Source organism: Rhineura floridana, chromosome 7 (genome assembly GCF_030035675.1).
Source record: "Rhineura floridana isolate rRhiFlo1 chromosome 7, rRhiFlo1.hap2, whole genome shotgun sequence".
Classification (NCBI taxonomy): domain Eukaryota; kingdom Metazoa; phylum Chordata; class Lepidosauria; order Squamata; family Rhineuridae; genus Rhineura; species Rhineura floridana.
The window spans coordinates 29,878,132-29,902,866 of NC_084486.1; the positions used below are offsets into that span (position 1 = coordinate 29,878,132).

The 24,735-nt window shown below is 41.1% G+C and overlaps 1 protein-coding gene across 3 annotated transcripts in view; it reads right to left on the bottom strand.

Moving 5' to 3' along the window:
• Nucleotides 1-20,848, bottom strand: part of RTKN2 (rhotekin 2) — a 44,724-nt gene extending 23,876 nt beyond the window's left edge. For 2 of the 3 annotated variants that reach the window (XR_009763906.1, XM_061635114.1), the window contains exons 1-6: nt 20,536-20,848; nt 13,808-14,007; nt 9,470-9,528; nt 6,472-6,525; nt 5,027-5,144; nt 3,558-3,761 (exon numbers count right to left, since the gene is read on the bottom strand). Coding sequence is in view for 2 of the 3 variants with exons in the window: in XM_061635114.1 (XP_061491098.1) it covers nt 3,558-3,761; nt 5,027-5,144; nt 6,472-6,525; nt 9,470-9,528; nt 13,808-14,007; nt 20,536-20,589 (689 nt within the window). In the remaining variant the exon portion in view is untranslated. Of the gene's footprint in view, nt 1-3,557; nt 3,762-5,026; nt 5,145-6,471; nt 6,526-9,469; nt 9,529-13,807; nt 14,008-20,372; nt 20,459-20,535 lie in introns of those variants that run through there. The other variant, XM_061635115.1, reaches the window with a different exon arrangement.
• Nucleotides 20,849-24,735: the final 3,887 nt, after the last annotated feature.

Genomic DNA, 24,735 nt, shown 5'->3' on the forward strand with positions numbered 1-24,735 from the left:
CTGAAAACAAGGTGCGGGTTATAAATGGATTCCAACCAAAAGATTCTCAATCACTAGACAAACACATAAAAGCCATCTGTAATTGAATATTTGTGTTCCATTTTGAATAGCTGGGTTTCTTTTTACAGATGAAAATCTTTTTGTGCTGAATGCTCAAGTTAGAGATCCTTACTATTTATAGTACAGGTTTGCCAAAGAAAACAGACTACTTCACTATTGAAATATGCTTCACAGTAACATTTTCCTTATAAAACATGAGATTTTCCCTTTTTTTTGGCTAACTTGATTATCTCGTTCCCAAAACTGATATCAGTTGCCAATTTCTTCATCTCTCGGATCTTTCAGATTTAACAGGCTAATTAGCACTGCTAGCAATGTTTTGCCTAAATGTTTGAATTATATTATTGCCTTAAATGGAAGTATCTTTCCAGAAACAAACCAACCATACTTGCTGGCATTAGAATAATATTTTGCACTTCTGTAGCTCTTTCTACAAGATATTTTCAAAGTGTTTTGCTATCTATACATTAAAACCTCTTCTTGGCTCTATCTTCATAAGAATGGCAGCCTGTTCTTATCAGCACACTTGACAAAAAGCTTCAGCCAATCTACTTATTACCAATACCATCTGCAGCATACTTGTAAGTAGTGCATAGTTATTCCTGCTACAAAAAAAGTGTTCCAGAATATTCCTTTAATATAATACTTCCAAGACTTCAACAAATCCATTTGACCTACTTTTCCTAAATTTGGAAGTGGTTTGCGGATCATTATTAGTAATTCAGCATACAAATACTCTCATTTAGGAGGTCATATCAAAAGTCACATGGCATGATGTGGTGTTGGGACTGCAATAATATTATTCAAGTGTACCAGACATATAGACACATTTAAGGATGCTCCACAGAAATAACACACAATGATACCATGAATATTATATGGTAATAGATGTCTACTGTAAGGCACAGCACACAGGAAACTGCTTTATACTGAGTCAGACCATTGGTCCATCTAGCTTAATATTGTCTACACTGACTGGCAGTGGCTCTCCAGGTTTTCAGGCAGGGTTCTCTACCAGTCCTACCTGGAGATGTTGAGGATTGAACCTGGGACCTTCTGCATGGAAAGGAGATGCTCTACATCCCTCCCCCACAAAAAGTAGTAGGATTAGCACAAGCATCTGGAGCATCTGGAAGCAGATCATTGCCCTCCCCTGCAATTCCCTTTTGCTGCTCTAAGCCTCATTTGGAGGAGAGATGGGAGGAGCCAGCTGTGAACTTTCTAGACTGCTGAGGAGACTATGTTCTCTGAAGTATATTTAAGCCAGGTTGCTGCGCACCCTTAGAGTGCAACAATACCAGCACGTACAATGTAGATGAACTTTTCTCTCTTTTTTCCTTTTTGGTCCATTAACTTTTGCTTTCACGCTGCACTTTATTTCGTTATTCTTATGATTTCTTATCTGGTAATCTGTGCATTATATTTGATCTTTCATTCAACATACAAGCTAGTTCTGGAACTCTAGTGGAATATAGTGCAAGTTTAGCACTAATTTTTGCGATAAATAATTCCAGAAATAATTCGTTTGCAGGCTTGGGAACCTGGAAAATTGTGGGAGTTTTTCGCTAGCTGCAGCCATTCACAAGACAGGCATCCGAGCACGCAGTGTGTTCCCACCCTTTAGGCGCCTGTTTTTGTTTTCTGTTTTTGCCTGACGAAAATTGTACCAGTATTCCGGCATAGGCATGGGTAGCAGCAGCATTTCTCACACACACCCGTGTCTATACAACTGGGGGGGAAGTCCCATGCTAAAGGGAGAGAGATTGCATGGCAACAGGAGGAGATCTGAGACCTCCTACACAGTGGGGAACTACAGTGTGCATGTGTATGATGGGTAAGGGACAAAAACAGGATGTTCATTGCAGCAGTGTGAAAGACAGTTGCGTGAAATGCCGGTATATTAGCTGAAAAAGCTCCTGTTCCTTAACTCAACAGGTTATTTCAATTGTGAAAGGAATTTTAGGAATCAGGAAAAAGCACTACCATTTTAATCCGTTAAACTAACACAATAAGCCCCATATCTGACAGCAGCCATATTAAGTCTAGATAATCTCTCTGCAACATTAAACTTGTCCTGTGCTTACTGAAATGTTTGTCTTTTTTGAATTTGTTGATGGGTTTTGTAACAAACTGGTTTTTCATGTGTTGTGGAATTGGACAAGTTAATGTTTACTGTGAACTGTTTGGGACACAGTTTATGGCTAGCCTATGAATAGAGATTTCATGGTAAGCAGTATTCAGAGGGGGTTTACCATTGCCTCCCTCTGAGGCTAGTCCTCCCCAGCTGGCTAGGGCCTGCTCAGCTTGCCACAGCTGCACAAGCCAGCTCCTTCCTTGTCTGCAACTGCCAGCTGGGGGGCAACTGGGCTCCTTGGGACTATGCAGCTTGCCCACGGCTGCACAGGTGGCATGGCACGTAACCCCTGAGCCACTCACTGTGGGGGTGATCTTTAGCTGGCCCTTGACACCCAGGAGACACAAGCAGGGATTTGAACTCACAGACTCTGGACTCCCAGCCAGGCTCTCCTCCCCACTTTGCTATACCAGCTGCCTCCTATGGAAAAGTATTATTGTAGGGATAGTTTAGTTTATTTATGTGCCACTTTTATGGAAAAGTGGCATATAAATAAACTAAACTATCCCTACAGTAATTCTTTTGTCTCATTAGTCCTTCCTCTTCCATTCTTTGTTGTGGGGGGGGGTAGGGAACCACAGCTCAATGGCAGAGCACATGCTTTGGATCCAGAAGCTCCTAGGTTCAGTCCCCAGTGAAAAGGATTTGGTAACAGGTGATGTGAAGAACGTTTTTTGCCAGAGACACCGGAGAGATGCCACCAGCCAAGAACAGACAACATTGGACTAGATTGACAAAGGTTCTGATCTAGTATAATACAGCCTTATATGTTCCTATTTATATCTTTGTTAATTCATTCCTGCCTCCCAACTCAACATCCTGATCACTGTGAGAAAGAAGCCCTGATAAACTGGCAGAAATCAATCCCTCTCTCATTTTCCAAACATAGGAGCAACTTGTCTTAGCCAATGGAAACAGGCATCCTGCTGTCAGACGAGCAGAACATGCTGTCCCTCGCACACCTCTCCCTTCCGATTTGGGAAGACAACTTCAGTGACAGAGCCACTCATACACCCCAGGCTAGAAGAGAAGTCAGACCAAACAATTGTAAGGATGTACCTACTATTTCTGAGAGGGGGGCAATCCAAATGAATTATGTGCTGCACTACACAAAAGTATTCAAATTGCCTTCTCCCAGCACTCAGGACAAGCAGAAGAAGAAAAGGAATTTCCCAGATCAGTTAGTAGCGGGAATTCAGATTTTTAGAAATTAACTGTTAAAGTGTCAGTCTAAGCTCTTGATAAGTCGGCATGGAAGCCTTTCCCACACAGTTTTAAATACAGACCACCAACATCCCTGCTGTGGGCTTGCGTGCACACGCACTCTCCCCCCCCCGCATGAATTAGGGAACAATTCACTCACAGTATTGCTGTGTCAGCAAGTAACAAGGATTCAGAGCTGCCATCATCTAACATGGAACCGAGTTTCTTCCCACCAGCTTTCCCAACTGAGGTTTTCAACTTCTTTACTAGCTTCTTTGGAGTGTTTGTTATAGTTGAAGATTCTTCAGTACAGCAACAACTGTAGACTTCAACTTTTAGCTGAAAGTCTGGCCCAGCTTCCTCACTAGAAACAATTGTTTCACAGCTTTTAGGAGACATACAATAGTTTAATCATAATTTAAAATAAAAGCATATTACAACTATTTATTTTATATATTGGCCACTCTTCAGCGCAAGACTCCCACACTAGGGTACAATTTAAAACAATACAAAAGATAATATAAAATATTACAAGCACAGGAGGAGTCGTCACAAAAATTAATAAAATCCAACAAAGCCATTAAGACAATACTAAAACCAGTTATAAAACATGCTAGAATGTCTTGGCAAATAAACAAGTATTTGCTTAGCACTGAAAAGACATCAGCACTAGTGGCACATGAGCTTCTTTGGGGAAAGCATGACAAACATAAGGTATAACCACACAAAAAGAGCCCTCTCTTTGGTCAGACCAACCAGCCTAACCTCAGGTGAGTGGGGAGTCTGGAGGAAGGTTTTTGATAATGGACGAAGGGGCCAGGAAGGTTCCTGCAGAAAATGACAGTTCTTCAGTTAGCATCAGTACTAAAATTCCATGGCTTTGAACAGTTCAACCCCACATTCAGCACTGTGATGCTTTCTGACAGAAAATGTATTTTATACAGTGACACAGGGGAAAAACACAGATGTTTAAAAATTAAACTCATTGTGCATACCCAAGTTATCAAGCTTCAATAGAAGGTGTTTTGTTGATATAATGGGCACTGAATTAGGATATTAAACCAATGGAATTAATTAACAGAGTGCCAACTTCAGTAAGCATCTGTTATATTTTGTCTCCGTGTACAGATGCATACAAAGATGTGTGTATTTTTGTGTACACACATGTATACTTGCATGTATATAAAATTACACACACACAAACTACAAGCTTTAACTAAGCATCACAGGGAGAAGGGAAGAGAAGAGAGCACCAACAACTCCTCCTCACCAAACGGCAAGTTGATATTGGGTCAGTTACCCACATTTGATCTCCCACAAAAGTATATACAACCCCCAAGCTTTAAAAGTTTGTCTCTAGATGTGCTGTCTATGATCCTGCCCTGGCTTTGGCCAAATTTCCATCCATCCATTTTCTCAGTTATGCAGCAATGCACAAAATGTATTAATCTTTCATATTCTAAGCAGTGCATAGTATTTGACAAGCTTAATGCTCTAATTTTTCTACTTTACTTTCAATGATAATAAAAGGGGTTTGGGGGCATTTTTGGACTCAGACAATTCTTGTGTTTCTTCTTTTTTTAAAGTTGCAACCTGGTGAGGCCCTGCAAGAGATCTAGAGATACTTACAACATGGTTACACTTTCAAAACATATATCTGTGGTTGCTTTATCCACAATAAGCAAGTCTGTATCAAAAACCTGAGCTCCTATTTTGAGCAAGCAAAAAACTGAGTAACGCCGGGTTCCTGCAAAATAAAAATCCAAAAGAAATACTTTTAAAAGAGTGTATTTCACAATATCAAATTATTTTTGTACACAAAGGTAAACCAGTACAAGATGAAGATTTTAGGGCATAATTTGGTCTATGCCCTACACCTTGTAGGGCCCATGAAGCTCTGTTTGCACTGGAGGAGGGAATTTTACATGTGGATGCATGCAAGGGAGGGAAAAATTCAGCAACTCAATGGATCATGCCCTTCGTGTTCTTGAAACTATTTATTTATGAAATGTCTGTCCTGCCATTCCTCCCAAAGGAGCCCAGAGTGGCAGCAAAACCTTTGTTGGTGAACTTTTAATGGTTACAGAATATAGCAGTTTCTAGGATAAAAATGTGAGCTTTATAATTCAGCCATGTTTATATTCAGATCAATACATTATCTTTGCTTCTTGAAAACTCATGAATAATTTTTGTCCTGATAAGGCACTTTTTAAAACAAATTAACACATCTTGAGAGTACACACTATTGTGAATGCACAATGAGGAATATTTTGTCATACTGAGCCTCTCTGAACTTAAAGGTAAAGGTGTCGCCACACTTATAGTGCGAGTCGTTTCTAACTCTTACGGTGACATCTTGCGACGTTTACTAGGCAGACCGTATATATGGGGAGGGATTGCCAGTTCCTTCCCTGGCCTTTCTTTACCCCCTAGCATATGTCGGGTACTCATTTTACCGACCACGGATGGATGGAAGGCTGAGTGGACCTTGACCCCTTTTACCAGAGATTCGACTTCCTCCTTCCATTGGAATCGAACTCTGGCCGTGAGCAGAGCTTTGGCTGCGTTACCGCCGCTTACTACTCTGCACCACGGAGGATCCTTACAGACATTCCAAGTGAGATCATGGGGGGAGGGGGGAGAAGACAGCTAGAAAAGACTCAGGAGTTAATCTCCATGACATAGCAAACTGCATGCATGCACAAAGACAAGTCAATAATCCATCTAACAGGAGACAAACATTCATTGAGATTCATTTCAATGTTTTAAAGGCGAGGAGTATTTTCTGTATCTTCCTCTAATAAGTTTCAACATTCTCATGAGGAAAGAATCATACACTTCTGTCACTTCACACTCTTTCAAGCAGCACATGTTGTAAGAACAATAGACTTCTAGTCAACCTATTTCAAGTAACTGTAACCAACATCATCATGGTAAACCTTATGTCTATTGTGAGGTCACATAACATGCCAAGTAAATGCTGTGCAATGCTCTCTTGCTCAGCTACTAATAAAGAGAGATTAAGCTCTCCTGCTTAATTTTACAAGACCATTTTACAAAACAAACATACGTACTGTCTTTGCTGCTGAAGTGATCAGAACCTTTCCACATTAATGGAATTCGGAGACCTAAAGCAAGCAGAGAAATTAAATTTGGAGACATCATGCTGCAATCCCAACACAATCCAAAAATTCAGAATTGCTTCTTTTAATCCTCATGCAGAGCTAAAATCACACATGTTGTATCCAGCAGCTTGTCTAAACGATAACAATGAACTGCATTGTACAAATATTAGAGAGTTCTCTTTGGCAGCATTTCACAAGAATGCCAATTGAAGAGAGACTTTTGGTGAAGAGGAGCTTAGAATCTTATATAAAGGTAACTAAAAATACTAAAAAAGATAGGACCTTCGATGTATTTAAGTTAGTCAAGCTAATGGTACTGCTTTAGCTTGGGAACATATTAGCTCACAGATAGCTGCTTTGTATGTATAGTGTCCCAGGTTCTGCTAAAGGACCGTGAGTGTCAGTGACAAAGAAGACCTTTGCCCCAAAAACTTGGTGAGCCACTGCCACACAGAGAAAACAATCCAAGGCTAGAAAAACCAGCAGTCTGTCTCATTCTTACAGGTCCATAAACCCCCTAGCTAGCTCACTGTTGCAAAGCACTTTTAGTCTGTCAAGTTCCCTCAAGATCTCCCAAGTCTTTCAACAAGGCTTGGAAAACTGTGAAACCTTTCAGTGGTTGGCTAGGCTTTTCTTGGTTTGGTTGGTGCTCAAGGAGAGAGGTCAGAGGTGTGTTGCCACAGTTGTGATGGGTCTCATCGGGGGATAAGTGTAGTTCTGAAGTCCAGCATGACATTAAAGGAAAGTGACAAGGTTAGAGGAGACCACAATTTTTGACTGGTGGCTACCAAGGCCCAAATATGCGGATCCTTGAATACGACAGCTCCTGCTGTCTGTGAAGAAAATGCACAACAATATATTTTGAAATCATAGGAAAATTTTGTATGGGATATTTTATCTCCAACTTGCCAACTAATAAGCAAAATTATCTAAACATCACAGCAAGTAGACATCAGGAAACACTGTCAAGTTGCATGTTTTTCCAATGTCTTTGGGGAAAAAATTAGGATAAACGTGGCTTTAAAGGGAAAACATGCATCCAACAATCACAGAAAAAAGACTTGACATATTATTCTATACTGCTTACTGAAACCAGAACTGCAATTTATTAGATTCACTCATTTTCAGTTAAGACTTGAAATCAAAGTAACTTGGCTTTAGAATGAAGCTTCATAAAGAGCGTGCAACACAGGGAAATGTAGGGTGGCAGAAGTGAACTGTTTCATGTCAAAAAAGATTAGATCTCAATCAATTTCTTAAAAAGACATTTTTGACCTATGGCACATATTATCCAAACCTCCTACTTTTGCAATAAATCCCACTGGTAATGTATTCTCATGAGACCCTCCTTCTTAGTGTTTAAGTGGAAAATAGGCTATCCGTTTCTTGGAGTTAAGTTCATGAAACCAGCACTGAGGCAAACATAAGGTAGAACTTAAACTAACCGGATAAATAGCTGAATATAATAGGAGTACAGATCTATTTTAAAAAAGATAGGTTATTGTTTTTTTCAGAGCTTCACCAGAAAAACAACAGTCGTCAGACCTACCAATTGAATTATATAATTATGTGCTGACAGGTAGGCAAAGGTTTGGCAGTTTAGGCTGGCAAATTAGTGCTTTTATTATCATTTATACAGCACCAGTGGTATACACGGCATTTCTCCCCTACATGATTCACTTTTATGCTCTAGGTCTCCTTAATTTGGCCCTTAGCCGATTCTCCTATCAGTCTAATCGTTCTTTCAATATTTTCATAGGTGGAAGCTCTTTCTTTGTTTTCCTTCTCTCCGCTGGGGTCCCTCAGAGATCTGTTTTTGGCTTCCTGCTCTTCTGTCTCTGCATATTATCCTTGGGAGACCTCATGAAATCCCAGATCCTATGGCTTTCAATACCACCTGTAGGCAAATGGCAACCAGATCTCTCTCCCCACTCCTGAACTGTCCTCACCCCAATCCCACATCTCCAACCCACCTCTGATTTTCCTGCTTGTATGTTTTGTCATTATTTCAAACTCACTGTGTCCAAGATGGAACTTATCTTTCCTCCCAAGTTCTCATCTCCCTGTATGCCATCTTTAATTCAGTGACAATGTTACCATCCACCCAAATAAGCTAACAATCAAAAAGTAGACACCAGAGCAGATGTCTACAATAAAAAGAGAGGATACAGTGAGGTGAATGTATTTGGATGAATCTATGCAGATGCAGATACATGTTGCATTTAGGCTTTAAATTTGGAACTAAGGGGTTAAACCAGAGGCTTCAGGAAAGATGTGAGCTTTGAGGAAGGATTTCAAAGAGAAGGCTATTCTGGGAGCAAATTCCAGGCATAAACAGGAGCAAGGGAGAATGGCCAAATCCTTAAAAGAGGAGACCTTCAGGTGGTTGAGGATGCTCAAGTTGGAAGAGCAAATGCCACAAACCTCCTACTTTTTCTAACCCCCACTTCTTGAAAAACCAGAGACTGCAAGCCTAATGGCCAGAGAAATGTGCTTTGCATTCTGTTTAAATCAATGGACTTTATTTTCCAAGTATATCTGTTCAGGACCAAGGTGGAGAAGTAATATTTAGAATGCAAGACTTGTAATATTGCTGCTTATGTTTCATCAGAAGTATTTTTTTCAAACTGAAGATATACTTCTGCTTGGTTCTCAAGTGAGCCAATATCCTCCAGTGATGGAGCTGAAAATGCAAACTCCTATACTTTGGACAGAAGAATTATACAGTGAGGGTGATAAGGCCTTGAATATTATCTTAAATACAATGAATGCATTGACTTTCCAAATGGATTTGGTTATTGTTACCCATCCAGCCTTTTCACAATGGGAAGATGCTTACCAGCATGCATTTCAGGGAAAAGACAATGCACTGCAATTTATACTGCATCGGCAAATTTTCAAGCATATCTAAGCATACCAATAGTAGGCTTTCAGAAAATAAGCATACCTGATATGGCAAGTCTGCCTCTACAAGCCTCGCGGTCTTTAGCTGCAAAATCTGAACATCTGACAAAACAAAGCAAAGATTCTAATTATATAAAGAAATGAATTTCTATCTCCTTTTCTATCTACTTATCTTCTTTCAAGATAAATTTGTCTGAGGTCAGATTAATGTGTATTCAATTATGCTTGAGAGGGATCCACACAAAAAAGTATTGTAACTCTACTCAACTCATTAAATTAAGCAATTTAGGGCTTTAAAGGACATATTTTTGACATTTTCTAGAATACTGGTAAACTCATTCATAACTGTCCACATGAGATTATATTTTAAAACCTTGCAGATGAAATCCACTAGAATTTCTAAGTCTTGTTGGAACCAAAGCAGTTTTTGCCCAAAATCAAAACAAACCACAACTGTGCTCTTGTGTCACTCTTTCAGTGACATTTGAGCATAAGTAGGGCTTGAAAGATTGTGGCTTGGGTGAGTTTCTCCAGATATTCTTATTTTTGACAGAGGTTTATGCTACTAAATCATTGAACAACCAGTAACTCTGGTAACACATAACAGAATGACAAAAATTATTTGAACCTAGAAACATTGAGATGTGCTGCAATTGCTAGAAAATGGATAAGAGCAATAGCTATGCGCTACTCTTTTCAGTGAAAGGGTAACCATATCGCTGTCATTCAGCCCAATGTTTATTAGGGAATATGTTGCAGTAATGGAGAACCTTGTATCCAAATGTGAAGAAACGGTAAATATTTGCACCTCACTGTCCTTCTCAGCATCAAGAAATAACTGGACATAAAAAGCAGTATCAGGAAGGATCACATCTTCTACCCGATTCCTCCATCCATCACACCTTTCATGCTGTTCAGAGCAGCAACATATATAATTGCTTGATACGTATCTCTGTATCATAATAGTAAGAACTCTTCGGACGGTTTATCATGAGTCAACCCTCCAAGGAAACCTATGAATGTAGTTTTAGGAGATGCCTAGAAATTCCAAACAGAATTCTGTCTTAGCACTCACACAGAACTACAGTACTCGGTTTCCATGGCAGAAGTGATGACAGACCAGTTTACTTTTCTACAAGAACTGTTCAAATGTATTCTACTGTCCATATGTCCTTGATGTCCATAATACCTGAAACCCTCCCCAGAAATATCTGCATCGTATCAGATCTCCCATTTCTTCAAAACCCTCCTCAAAAGCCAAATTTCCATAGATTTTTGTTGTTTTTGCTTATCTCCATCATCAGCTGCAAAGGACTTGAAGAATGTGCTCTGCATCTGCTTGCTCACATTCATCCCATATTACTCTTCCCTATGTTGTCTTCCACATGTAAGACTTTAAATGCTCTAGAGCAGGGATCTGATTTTGGGGTTTGGGGTATTTGAGCTTATAACATACAGCAGCCTTGTAAATGCACCCCCCACAAGAGTTACTACCCTGCAAGATGCTTATTCACCTGCTTTTTACTCCTAAGAGGGGCTGGTCGAAGATGGATGGAGCACTTCATGCCTCCTTTGCCAACCCTTTGCCATAAGCCCAGCATTCTTCTGTGCTAGACATGAAGGAGACAAACTCCTGTCCCTCACATCCAACATAAAAACAAAGCAAACTTGTACCTCCAGCATCAGATCTCCACGCCCTGCACATCATGTTTGTATTCTAGGCATGCAGGAGCTTGGCCTGCTGTGTATCCAGCAGATAAATGCAACAGGTTGGTGGCAGAAGGAAGGAGCATCCTCTGCCAGCCAACCCCCTTGGTTTCTATGCTGGATGTTTAAGAGGAAGCTTCACCTTCTGTTGGTCCAGTAAGAAAACAGAGCAGGCTGTTGAATGAGGGATAAAGAGTTCTGCCCCTCCCTCAGCAGCAAAACATCTTCCTCTATACCCAGCACAGAAATTTAGTGGTGCCTCATCCCCCTTCTGGCAGACCACTCATTTGTCTGGGTGAAATTCCTAACCACCTTTGTCAACAAAGTGAGTGGTTTTAAAAGGGGACTGCCGTAGAAGGCCATGCACGTTAAGAGTATTATATAAATAATAATGGATGAATTCTCAAAAAGATTTTCATCTGTCGAGGGAAATCTGCCTAGGCACAGTTAGCTATCCAGTTGTTCTGCATCTGAGAAATGATGCAAAACTGAACAGTTAGACCACTTAATTTTTCCTTTTTCTTACAAAAAGTTATTGATTCAAAATAGTTGCTTTAAAAGCATATAAAGGGAGTTAAAATGTAGTGCTGTTGCAAGTAATTAAGATTAATTATTGATTTATCAGATTCAACCAACCCAGACCCTATAGTTGCCATCTGAAGTCCTTCTCCATGTGCCTCTTCTGAGGAAGTTGCAGAGGGTGCCAAAACAAGAATGGACCCTCCCAGTGGTGGCTCATCGCCTGTGGAATACTCTCTCCATGGAGGCACGTCTGACGCCGTCATTGTCTGCTTTTAGGTGCCAAGCAAAAACTTTTTTTTCTTTTACCCATACCTTTGGCACTTAATTTGCAGGGTAATTAGGTATTCCTGTGGCCTCTTTTTGTGCTCATTCTTTTAGTGGATCTATCCACTACAATATCTATCCTTTTTATATATATTTATGGATGAGCATTTTACATTCTTGTTTTATTCTGGTTCTTATATTTGGTTTCATGTTTCTTGTTCTTACATTGTAAGTTGCTTTGAGACTTGTGTAGAAGCAAATAAATAAGTAAGTAAGCAAGTGACAAAAGCTATAGTGCATCATAATCTCCATTAAAACCAGCACTTTAAAGTACTAAATCATCTTTCTGTATGGTAGACCCTAGGACAGGCATTTCATTTCTTCCTCTCTTGGTTGATGTAGTTAACAAAGTTGACCACCAGATGGCACCAATTAATCATTTTACTGTATTTTATGGGGGCGGAATATGCAGAAGAGATTGAAAACTGCTATTATAAATCTATGCGTAAGCTTTTCTCTGCCATCTATCATTTAACATAGCGTATCTAGACAACAACTGTAAATGTGATGTTAAAAACACTTAAGCCACAACAGCCCTGAAAAAACCTCACTTTTGAGGGTTGCAGAGGTGGTTCCCATTGCTTACAGAAAGCTTGTACATGATCTCCTGCATGTGCTCCCTCATTAGCTCATAGAGGGGACAACTTACCCTAGCCATGTGGGAGACACTCCCCTTCACACACAAGTGGTTCCTGTACAGCTGGGGTAATGTTTAAATTACTTAACCATGTGGGGAAAGGGCCATATCATATTTGGGACCTGTGCAATCAGCCCCCACCCAAGTGAATGAGTCATTTAAAGACTACCCCAGCTGTGTCGGGGCCATTCAGAAGAAAGCAGATCTCATACGGCAAAGCTAACATTTAACACACACTCCCTTGAGCCAGCACACATTGAGTTGTTCGGAATAACTGTCATCTTGGGTACACATTGCTTTGTCTCTGTCACACTTTTAGGACACTGCCGTTGCAATTATGACATTATATTTTGCAATCTCAACAGCATTTTAATATATTTATCTTTTGCATTTGTCCCCCAAAGAGATTTTTGAGGCTCATCTAGCAATTTGTAGGATTGGGCAATCATGCCACAGAAAAACAAAATACTGAAAACTTCACCTTTCCTTCCAGGACAAGAGGGCAATAAAGAGGGAAGCAACAGAGATAGATACACATGTCACCCATAAAATGGCTGTAATATCCCATCCATGGAATTTTTATCTAAATACACTTGATGCAGAGATACTATCCCTCTTGAGGATATATTGTTTTATTTTTACTCAGTGTTGATCCACTGCCCCAATTTGAATGTCATGGTATGGTTTAACTATGGTTTAACTATGTCACGGTAAACCATAGTTAGTGGTTTAACCTGAATGAACCTGAGGGCCCTTTTGCTCCTTCCACTTACATGGAGAGGAAACAAAACAAGGCTTGCTCTTAGTTTACCAATTATAGTTTGTTGGAGTGCAACAAACCATGAACTTCAATTTGGCCAGGGATTATGTTTTGTTTCCACCACATGTGAGTAGCGAGAAGCAAAGAAACCCTGTCAGGTGAGATCATGGTAAACCATTAACTTCTCAAAGAAGCTGCATCCATCAGCAGCAAGAACATTTGTAAACATTCTGTGACATCACAACAACTAAGCCAGAAATATTTTCATTAAAAATGTCAAGATTTCAACATGAATGTTTGAAGAACAATGGTTGATGTATACTTAATCCATGCTGAAGTACTAGCCATTACTATAGTAATGAGCAGTAGCTTTCTTAAATATTAAAACATCTTAAGAATGCTTGTAAGAAAACTCCAAGATTATTACTGACCGCCCTGTGGTTCTGTTCACAGTTGACTCTCCTGTCTGTTTCTGTAATTCTGTCCTGTAGGCCAGTATGCGAGCATTGCAAACCATCAAGTTCTTAACTGCATGCAATATTTGGTCTTTTTGTGTGCTCACAGCAAGCAGTTTACAAATTCCTTCTCGCATTCGCATTTCAAAGTCCATTTTTTCTTGAAGGCTGCAATCCTGTACAGCAAAACACAAGATAGTTGTCCGATAAACTTCAGGCTGCAGAATTATGATTTATGAAAAAAATGAAGTTAGTTAAACCAGGAAAAACATTTACTATTTTGTAAAGGTGGGAGGAAAAACCTTTAAACATTCAATTAAACAAGAGTGATAGTTCAAATAGTTCTTTAAATTATGTTAAAAGGGATCCATGCTAAAGACATATGGTGAAGCTGTCCATCTTGAGCAAAGAAAGAGCACTATTGATCCTCACCAGCAAGTTATATATTTTTAAAACTGGCCTGTCAGTAGGTCATTCTCCCCCCTTTGTGGTATTACAGAGCAGCAGCCATAGAACCCTCAGATAACAGCACAGAGCCACGTCTCTCATGCCATTTTCCTACAATGAAATAAATAAAATTTTCAAGGCATATTTTGTAGCAAAGGAATTATACCTATCTGATTTCCCACATGCATGTACATATGTCTGCTTACATTGTGATTATTTCTGTAAAACAAAAAAATATCACATCTGAAATGGCCTTAAGGTTATGTAATTAAAATGAGAAACCACCAAATTAATTTGGAAACTTTTTATAGGAAATTTTACACTTTGGTAGACTTCTTTTTTATTCACTTTTAGCTCCGGCCTGAAGCATGTGACCCACTTTTAATGTTTACTGTATATCTTCATTTATCTCTTTTGTCTTTCTCATCTTTTCCCCTTCTTATAATAGTAATAATATTTACTAAGTTGTGAAATAAGACTCTGCACTACTATACCTAAGCAAGATGAGGCCTTGACAACTCCCCTTCCCCACTGCCTTTTTTATTAGTACTACCTACCTTAGATACCCAGTTGTGGGTCTTTACTTACCAGCTAAATACCAGCACCATGCTCCATACAACCAATTCAGGCATCCTGGAAAGTGGCAGCCATTTCAGGCATTATCTCTTACTTAAAATGCAAAATATCCCAACCTGATCTCATGTTCCCACATTATCACCATCACATCATCCTATTATTATTATTATTATTATTAGTAGTAGTAGTAGTAGTAGTAGTAGTAGTAGTAGTAGTAGTAATAATAGTAGTAGTAGTAGTAGTAATAATAGTAGTAGTAGTAGTAGATTTCTTACCTGCCGTTCACCATAAGGTCCCAGGGCGGGTTACAACAATTTAAAATTCAATATTAAAAACAGTTGTACAAGTCATGGAAACTGGGGGGAGGTGTCCCAAAAAGTACATCTCAGGTGTTATAATCACTGGAGAACTTCATGCATTGGAAGAATACACACACATCTAAATATCACATATACGTGCACCACTTCCCTTAACATGAAAGAGCCATAGCTTAAAAAAAACCACCTGCATGTGCCCTGCATACACCAGTGATTCCTAAATTGTGTGTATGATAGGGTCTGAAGCATGCCATGAAAAGGGAAGGGAAGGGCCATAGCTCAGTAGGGATTGAACCTGGGACCTTCTGCATGAAAAGCAGATGCTCTGCCGCTGAGCATTTGCTTTGCATGCAGAAGGATCTAGGTTCAATCCCTAGCGTCTCCAAGTAGGGCTCAGGAAACCAACCTGAAATCCTGGAGAGCTGCTATCAGTCAGTGTTGACAATACTGAGTTAGATATGGACCAATTGTCTTAGTCAGTATAAGTCAGCTTCCTATGTTTCCCATGTTACTATGCTTGATGAGTTCTCCACCCTAAGCCCTTTGGAACAGGGATGTCTCATTCACCACTGATCTCCCCTCTGTCTCTTAATAGCATCATCAATGAAATTATAAGGAGACACCAGGATTCCTGATGCAGCTCAAGCTACAGTTGACAGATGTGGGAGAGTCCCAGAAGAATCACCATTGCGTACAAACCGTGACCCCACCCTGAGAAGGAGGAGATTGCTGGGATTACTGATTGGTCCATCCTGCAATTGCACAGAGGATGCCTGCCCTTTTTGAGAGTGTAATATTTCTGCTATTAATGAAGCTACCACTCTCCAGAATTTGACTGCCTCCCAGCACTTTTTGCCAAATGAAAAGAACTGCCTTCAAGTTGATTCCGACTTATGTCGACCCTATGAATAGGGTTTTCATGGTAAGCAGTATTCAGAGATGGTTTACCATTGCCTTCCTCTGAGGCTGAGAGGCAGTGAGTGGCCCAAGGTCACCCAGTGAGCTTCATGGCCGTGTGGGGATTTGAACCTTGGTCTCCCAGGTCACAGTCCAACACTCTAACCACTACTCCACACTGGCTCTCTCTTCTTGCCATATATGTATAAAATCACCTTTTGGCTTATTACAAATCCAACATTTTCCTCAATTTCCTTCATCTACTTTACATATTTTAAATATCTTCCACACAGTCATGAATCCCTGGATAGCTACCTTAAAAATATTTTCTTTGTAATTTATTGCAATTGCAAACTCAGTGAACCCTGAATAAACATTGTAACAGAACTGTGAAGTGCTAGAATTACATTTCCCCACAGCCTCTACTATGATTTATAACTCTTGACCTAGAGAGGAGGCATGTTGGGAAAAGGAGAGGGACAGACAACAAAAAAAGACTACTGTCCGGGAACAAATGTGAGGAGAAACACCAGTGGAGATCAAGAGGTTGAAGAAGATTCACGCTAGCGGTTGGTACAAATGTAGTTTGGCAAAAGCCCTGGAAAGAAGGAAGGCCTCATAAAGTTCTGAAGCTGTGCAGGTCTTCTAGTGAACTGTTAAATGCAGACATCTGAAGTCTGGCTAACTCAGTTCTTTTGTGCCAACCCCCAGGTGGAATGCAAGTTTCCCTGCTTACACGGTAATTTCTTTCTGAAAACTGTCATTTATTTATATAAACTTGCTTATGTTTTTGACTGTTTATTACTGTCATGCATTTATAACAGTTTGTTTTAGTTAATACTCATCTTTCAAATGCATTTTCCCTGTATTAAAACCATAATTATGTTTTTGCTTTCCTTAATTGCAAATATTAGGGAGAGGAGAGTCTTATCACAATCACATCTTATTTCTTCAATACACAAGCCCCCCTACTGAAAATAAGCAGAAATTCATCCCCTTCTTCAAAACACAATTATTGTTAGCAGCGTCACATGCATAAGCAACTGTAAAGACTGGACAGAGTGGAATTAGTAAATCAAAATAAGAATATGAATATCAGAAGTTTAGTGAGGAGGAAGGAAGCAATTCTAAGAAACCTGTTTTGTCTTATCCATCTCACCAACAGAAATCTTCAACTGATTGAAATAGACCAATTTCCACATTTGTGTGACACTGTTACAAGATACACATAGCTTTGTTAATATTTCAATCCTAAACAAGGTTTTCTTTCTCAATCTTGTTTTAATTAATAATCAAAGTTTGAGAAGGAAGGATAAAAGCATTAGCTAAGCACCAGCACCAGTTGAGACTAATTGGAATGATGAGTTGTTATGCCTATAGTATAAATGTAAACAAGTTTCAAACCTGTTTACTGTATAATGTTATAGCTCTCACCCAAGACATATTAGGACAGGGGTAGCCAAGCAGTGCCTTCCAGATGTTGCAGGACTACAACTCTTATTAGCCCTGGCCTGCATAGTCAATGCTCAAGGATGATGGGAACTGTAGTCCCTCAACATTTGGAAGGCACCACCTTGACTATCCTTGCAGAAGGAAATGTAGGTTTTTATTTTAAAAAAAGATTTCGTTCTGTGATGGGATTAGGGGAGTAGTTTTCAGCAGGGCTGTGGAGTTGGAGTTGTGAGCAATTTTGGGTGGAGTCGGAGTCAGTAGAAATGTACTGACTCCGACTTCAAAATAAATTTTGATTGACAATTTTTTAAAAATATAAATTCAAAATGTCAAAGAAGCTTCCCATGAAGTCAGCTGTAGTTGAGCATTTCACCATAACTCAAGATGGAAAACATTTTGTGTGTCAGTGTATGACACAGGACCCAGATGAAGACAAATGCTGTGATGCCAAGATCAGCGCATATTCAGGCAGCGATAAAAATGCTCCTATGAGAGCTTCCAATTTAAAAAGACATTTACAGCCCTTTTCAGGGCTGTGGAGTTGGAAGCAATTTTGGGTGGAGTCAGACAGTAGAAAAATAGAGGAGTCAGAGTCAAAGGTTTGGCGTACCGACTCCACAGCCCTGGTTTTCAGACTGCTTTTCCGCCAGAACTCTTTGGGCTCATCCAAACGGAGCGGGATAATCCACGTTTTCCATATCCGGTTCGTCATCTGACAGTCCTCACTTTGCCTGTTTGTTTGCTCTTTTCCAATAAAAAACCCCGCTTTTTTTGCGCCCACACACACAGCGAGAGGACCTGTACTTCTTCTCGCTTTTTCCCAGCTCCACCCATAACACTCCCCCCTATCAGCCAATTGGTCCACAAAAATATGACGTATGCTCCTTTCCCCCTTTGCAACAAAGCACAACAAGGCGCATGCGCTTGAACGTACGAGCGCAAAAGTTTGAATTTCCTGATGGTTTGGTAGTAGTGGCTGTAATGGAGTTCCTTGTCACTCATCACTCTGGAGCAGCGCCGGCCGGGGGGGTGTCTCCAGGTGCCCCTAACCATCCAGGGGGATTGTGGGCAGTGCAAGGGATCAGCGCTTGTAATCGCTGGGCGAATCACCCCGTAACCCTTGGGCTCATTCACTGCAGGGTTCAGCCCCGGACCGTTTTGCGGCTCAGCAGCAGGAATGCTGCCCCTGAGGGAAGCAAATAGCCCCCCCACACGGGTGGCCACTCTTAGCTCGGGCAGGGAATGCGGGCAAACAGCCCCGCGTGCTGCTGTGTCAATCTGCACTGAAGTGACCAGCACAGGCTTTGCGGTGTTCCCTCCGATAAAAGAAACATGCAAACCACTTATATGCCTATAATTCCTGTATTTTTGTTTGTTTGTATTTGCGATATTTTGCAAAACTGACTGTATGCATTTCTACCTTTAACGTTTCTGGAGATACACATGATTGCAATTCCACTTATTTCTCCAGAACAGCAAGTAACGATGTGTCATGACTAGGAAGGTAGACCACCAGTCTCTATGGTTGTGGGTGGCTGAGACGCTCTAGCAAACTACTTATATGCAAATAATTCCTGTGGGTTTTTTGCTTGTATTTGCGATATTTCGCAAAAGCGACTGTATGCTTTTCAGCTCAGCTGGGCTGGGAGAACCTGCAGGTTGTGATTGAAATTGACAAGACTCAAAGAGAGTAGCCTTGCAGGCAGGAAAGCGAAATTGACTAAGGGTGCCTGAGTGTCTGTAATCCAAGAGGAAAGCCTCTATTTCTCTTCTTCCCCCCTCTCCCTCACTCTGGATGCCTGGAAGCAAAGACCAATATGTTCAAGAAGGGCATTTGATGCGCGGGGTGAGAGGTGGAGGTTAGGCAAAGATAAATATTTTCTTCCTTGAAAAAGTTTACAAACAACCACAATTGCAGATCTTACCCTGAGCGGTTGCCCAGTTTGCAGGCTGGCTAAAAATTAACCGCTGTTGCTGCTTCTGCGCAAATGCGCTTTTTTGCATCTGCGCAGTAGAAGTTTCAGGACACCCCCCCCCCCAACACCACATCATTGCTCTGATAGGTTCCTTTTTCCCCGGGCTTTCCCCAGACATTTGCACACATGCGCAACAGTGGAAATACGTGATTGGCTGAGAATGAGGGAAGGGATATGGGGAACCGCCCAAGAACCACCCACAGCTGTAAAGTCTGCAGTATTGCATCTGAGCGCCTGAAGGTACAGCAGATGATTCCCGGTTTTAAAAAGCAAATCGCATGATTTGCGGTATTGCAGGAGTGGATTTAACCGCGCAAAAATGTGCAAAAGCGCGCAGCGTCATATGGATGACCGAAAAATAATGAAAACACACAGCGATCATGTCACGCATTTTACAGTCGTCTGGATGAGCCCATAGTTGGTCATAATAATAAAAGGGACTCTAGATTTTTTCTAAATAAACGTGGTAGTTTCACCCTTAGCCGCTCAGGCTAAGACCACCAGCCGCTTCCTCTACTCAGCTTATTTGGTGGGTTGCTGTCTAGGAAAAGGATATTTATTTGTCCTACAGAAGTTTGGCCAAATGGAGCCCCAAGAGATGAGATCATCGTCTCTGCTGCAAAGAAGTGGCAGCGCTTCATCCCTTCCCCGTCCCTGCTCTGCTTCACCACTGAGAGAGCGCGGGGATCCTCGGACAGAAGCCGCCCTCAAGCCACTTTCCAAATGGTTGCTCCGCCGGTTCTCTTCTGGGCCCCACAGAGCCAAAAACACAAAGATGAACGGCCAGACCCTGCCTTTCCTTTGTGCTTCAGGGCTTCAGCCAACAGGGCCCAGGCCGCTACTTCAGAAAAGAAGGCAAAGAAAGCTCCACCTCACCTCCCCTGTTTTCTGCACAAACTCTCCGGTGCATGTGCACAGGGCGGGGGGATAGACCGTCCCTCAAAAAGTACTCATGCGTGCTAGCGTTGTCCGCCCTAGAAAGACACCGCTCTACCCGAAAGGCGGGAAAGCGAACGGCCTTTGCTGCCCCGTGGCTCACCTGTTTCTTCGCCAGCTGCTCGTCGGCAGCGCAGGTCCCCCGCCACCGCCTCATACTTATTCTCCACCGCAGTTCAAACTTCCCGCTCTGCCTCCTTCCTCGCAGCTGCGGCCCAACGGCAGCCGGCAGCCTGTCTGCCTGCTCCTCCTCCGCTTCCCCCCGCCAGGGCTACAGGCTCCTAGCTCCGCCTCGGCCGCTGTTAAGTCTTCAGAAGTCCGTGCTAGGCTAGCGGCGCCTGGCAGATAGAAGCTGGGCACGCTACGCACGCTTAGTGAAGGCAGCACAGCGGCACTGACTTCGGGGTAAAGATCCGGAGGGCTGCTCTCCGCGGCTACTACTCTATACAGGCCCCTAAAGTACGGGGCGCCGCTGCCACGTTGTTTTGAGCCCAGTCGCGTGTGCCTTCCTCGGCAGAAGGTCGTTATTAAAAGGGCTCCAGGTAACAATCCTGCTCTAGATCAGACAGAGCCAGGACTGACCTCCGTAGACAGGAACTGTTTTCATTCATGCCGTATGTAACATGAAGGGTGCCTCTGAGCAAGTGCAGAGTGTTCTTCCTTCAGTCAGCACCGTGCAGTAACCATAGTACAGCTGCCAGCTAGGCTACATCCTGGGATCCATCACTGGGACCATATCTTGCCAATGCTCAGTGAACTTCACTGGTCCTTGGGGCAGTCATTCACCTAGCCTACCGCCCTGGGTTGTTTTGAGGATGAAAAGGAGAGGGAAGAGCCACCTCCACAGCCTTGAACTCCTTGAAAAGACTGGCATAAATGCAGTAAATACTGGTTCTGTTTCTGAGCACAATTCAATGTGCTAGTCCTCAGGTGTGGGACTGCCTACACCAGCACAAGCCTGCCCAGGCACTGCTGTTGTATTCAGAGCCCCTTCTACTGGTGCCCCTGCCAACAAGTGAGATATGTAGCCACTTGAGAAAGGTTCCTGCTTATGGAGTTCTCTCCTGAGGAGGGCCAGTTTGACCTCCTAGCTGGTGTCTTTTAGGGGCTAGGTGAATAACTCTCCTTTCCCAGGATTTGATTATCTCTTACCATCTGATGGAGTTTAGCTTCCATTACAATTTTATTGCGATTGCCTTTTAATCTATTATTTCACTATTGTTTCTAGGGTTTTTTAAATTGTTTTCTTAATGTGATTGCTGTGAATGGCCCTAGAAATGTTTTGTTGAAGGGCAGCACAGATATTCTTTTAAAACAAACAAAATAATATTTTAAATGAGAGTGGCTGTCACTTAATATAGTACCACAGATTTTTCTTAAGCCACCACACTCCCAGAGGCCCACAGTTACAGTTGTGAGATGATGATGATGATGATAGTAATGATAACAATAAAATTTATATCCCACCCTTCCTCCCAGAGGAGCCCAGGATGGCAAATAAAACTAGAAACTACTCAAAAAAATACCCAAAACATCTTAAAAACAGACTTTTAAAATATATTAAAACACAAATATTTAAAAATGTATTAAAACAAAACATCTCTAGCAAAATCCTTTTAAAAAAACTTTTAAAACATCATAAAAAGCAATCCCAACACAGACGCAGACTGGGATAAGGTCTCTAATCAGTTTAGCAGGTATAGCAATGAGAAATTGCTGCCCTGGGCTCCCACCGGAAGGAAGGGTAGGATATAAATCTAATAAGTAAATAATAAAAGGCTCATTTGGCTGTTTAACACACTAAAGCTCTGTCAGAAAAAAAAATTCCTTAAGCCACCACACTCCCAGAGGCCCACAGTTACAGTTGTGAGATGTTTATTATTATTATTATTATTAGGTTGCAGATTGCAATCCTATGCAAATAGGAGTAAAACCGATAGAACCCAGTGGGATTTACTTTTGAGCAAGCATGCATAGAATTGTACTGTTCAACAGTCTCTACAATGTCATCTTTATGATTAGGAGGACAATATGCAGGTCTTGAGAGAGCTTGAATATTTTTCAGACTGCGGTTCTGGGCTTGCTTAAGTTGGAAGTTATTCCTACTGAAGTCAGTGCGACTTTAAAAAAAATAGGATCAGATAAAACTTTAGTCAATCTTTTGACTAAAGTTTTGGCCAGGTGCTACACAGCAAAGATATTCTTGCTCTTCTACCCCCTGCTGCCGCCAGCCAAACATATTGTATTGTTGGAGTCTGAAGCAATTGACTGCAATAAAAATGATCCTGTGAAAGGGAAAAGTGAGTAGTCTAAGAAGACAATTTATGAGCAGACAGTTTATTAACTACAATGAACAGAAGAGAGAAGTGGCACTGAAGTTCAACAACCACAAGCTATTTGTCCTCAACATTGTTTAAAATTTGTTCTATATATAAGAGAATTAGTCACATGCAAATATTGGTCAAGCCTTTGTCGGAGTAACTGTTTCTGTACATTAAGCACTCAGCTTGCCTCAAAATTAAGTTCAGTTAAACAGAATAGTGTCAAAGCTATATGTTTCTAGCACAGATGATTTTATCAGTTTGTATTAAAGAAGTTTACCATTTGCAAACTCTAGGGTGACCGTATGTGAGGACAGGAGATCAGTACCTTTAATAGCTGAGCAGAAAAGGGAATGTCAGTGAGTGCTACCATTTCTGCATAACAAACAGCATATGTCCAAATTCATTTTCCTGTTAAAAATTCAAGCAGCTCAACCTCCTTTGCATCAGGTCATCTTACATTAGCCTTGTGTATCTGGCAAGAATGTCAGCATCCCCAGTTCTAAACAACAAGATGAGTTGGTCACAAGTAACTTATGTCCTTTAAAAACCAAGTAACTTTAGCTGGGTCGCAGCAACCATTTGGTGGTAAACCCCATACACATCAATAGTACTTTTTTCCTCCAGTCCTCTGACATACCAGAGGTGTTTCACTGAAAGATCAATAATGCTTCAAACTCTTTTTTTTAAAAAGCTTAAAGAAATATTTTTTTAAAAAAAACCTTGACCAGTTGATATGGACCTGGGGCACTGAGCAATGGACCTGGGAACTTGGCCCCTCTCAGCATCTGTAGTGATGCCCCTGGTGCAGCAGCTGTGAAAAAGTTGAAGTGCATATTAGGAATCAGTAGGAAGGGGGTTGCAAATAACACTGTCAGATTGCGATGGCTTTATACAAGTCAATGGTAAATCCACACTTATGCTATTGCGGCCATTTCTGGTCACTGCACCTCAAAAAGGATATTGTAGAGCTGGAAAAGGTAAAGAAAGGGACAACTAAATGATTAAGGGACTAAAGCAATTCCTCCAAAGGGAAAAGGTTATAGTGTTTCAATGTTTTTATAGTTTAGAAGAAAGGTGAGTAAAAGGTGTTTATAAATGGTGTATAAAATTGTGTGTGGTCTGGAAAAAGTGGATAGAGAGAAGTTTTTCTTCCTGGCTCTTAATACTAGAACCTGGGTCATCCAATGAAGCTGAAAGGTGAGAGACTCAGCACAAAGGGAAGTACTTTACACACTTTGTAGTTAAGCTGTAGAATTCACTACAAGTTGTGATGGCAACCAGTTTAGACAACTTTACAAGGGAATTAGATGCATCCATGGAAGGTAAGGCTATCAGTGGCTATATCATGGCAATATGCTTTGTCCAAGATCAGAGGCACAGTTCCTCTGAAGACCAGTCATTGGGGAACAATGGTGAGAGAGGGCTCTTGCCCTCTTGGCCTGATGGTGGTCTTCCCCAAAGCATCTTGTTGACCACTGCAAGAAACAGGCTGCTGGACTAGATAGGCCTCTGGCCTCATCCAGCAGGACTTTGCTTGTGTCCTGATGACTACACTTTAAAATTACTTCCAGCCTTTTGAGAATTTGATAGAAAAGACCAGCCCTTTTTGATTGGAGAAAGAGAACAGGAAGAGAACAGAAATAGGCAAGTGTAACTCTGTGGGTGTCATCGAAAATTTGTCGAAAGAGAAGTAATAAATCATTACTAAGTAATTTTTTTAATGGTCATAACAGCCATATGTACACAGAAATTTATTTTCTCATTATTAATCCATCAGTACTCAATCAGGCAAACTTTTATTGCTTTGTATATTCCCCAAGGTACATTTATCTGGAAGCTGTTGAGTAGCTGTCAGAAGATAGGAATAGTATAGTGAAAACCAGCATTAAAATTTGCAACCATTTATTTTGCAGCTGAAAAACTCCTGAGTTTTGAATTTTGTTTTTGCTTCCTGCTATATTAAATTTGCCACAGGCTGC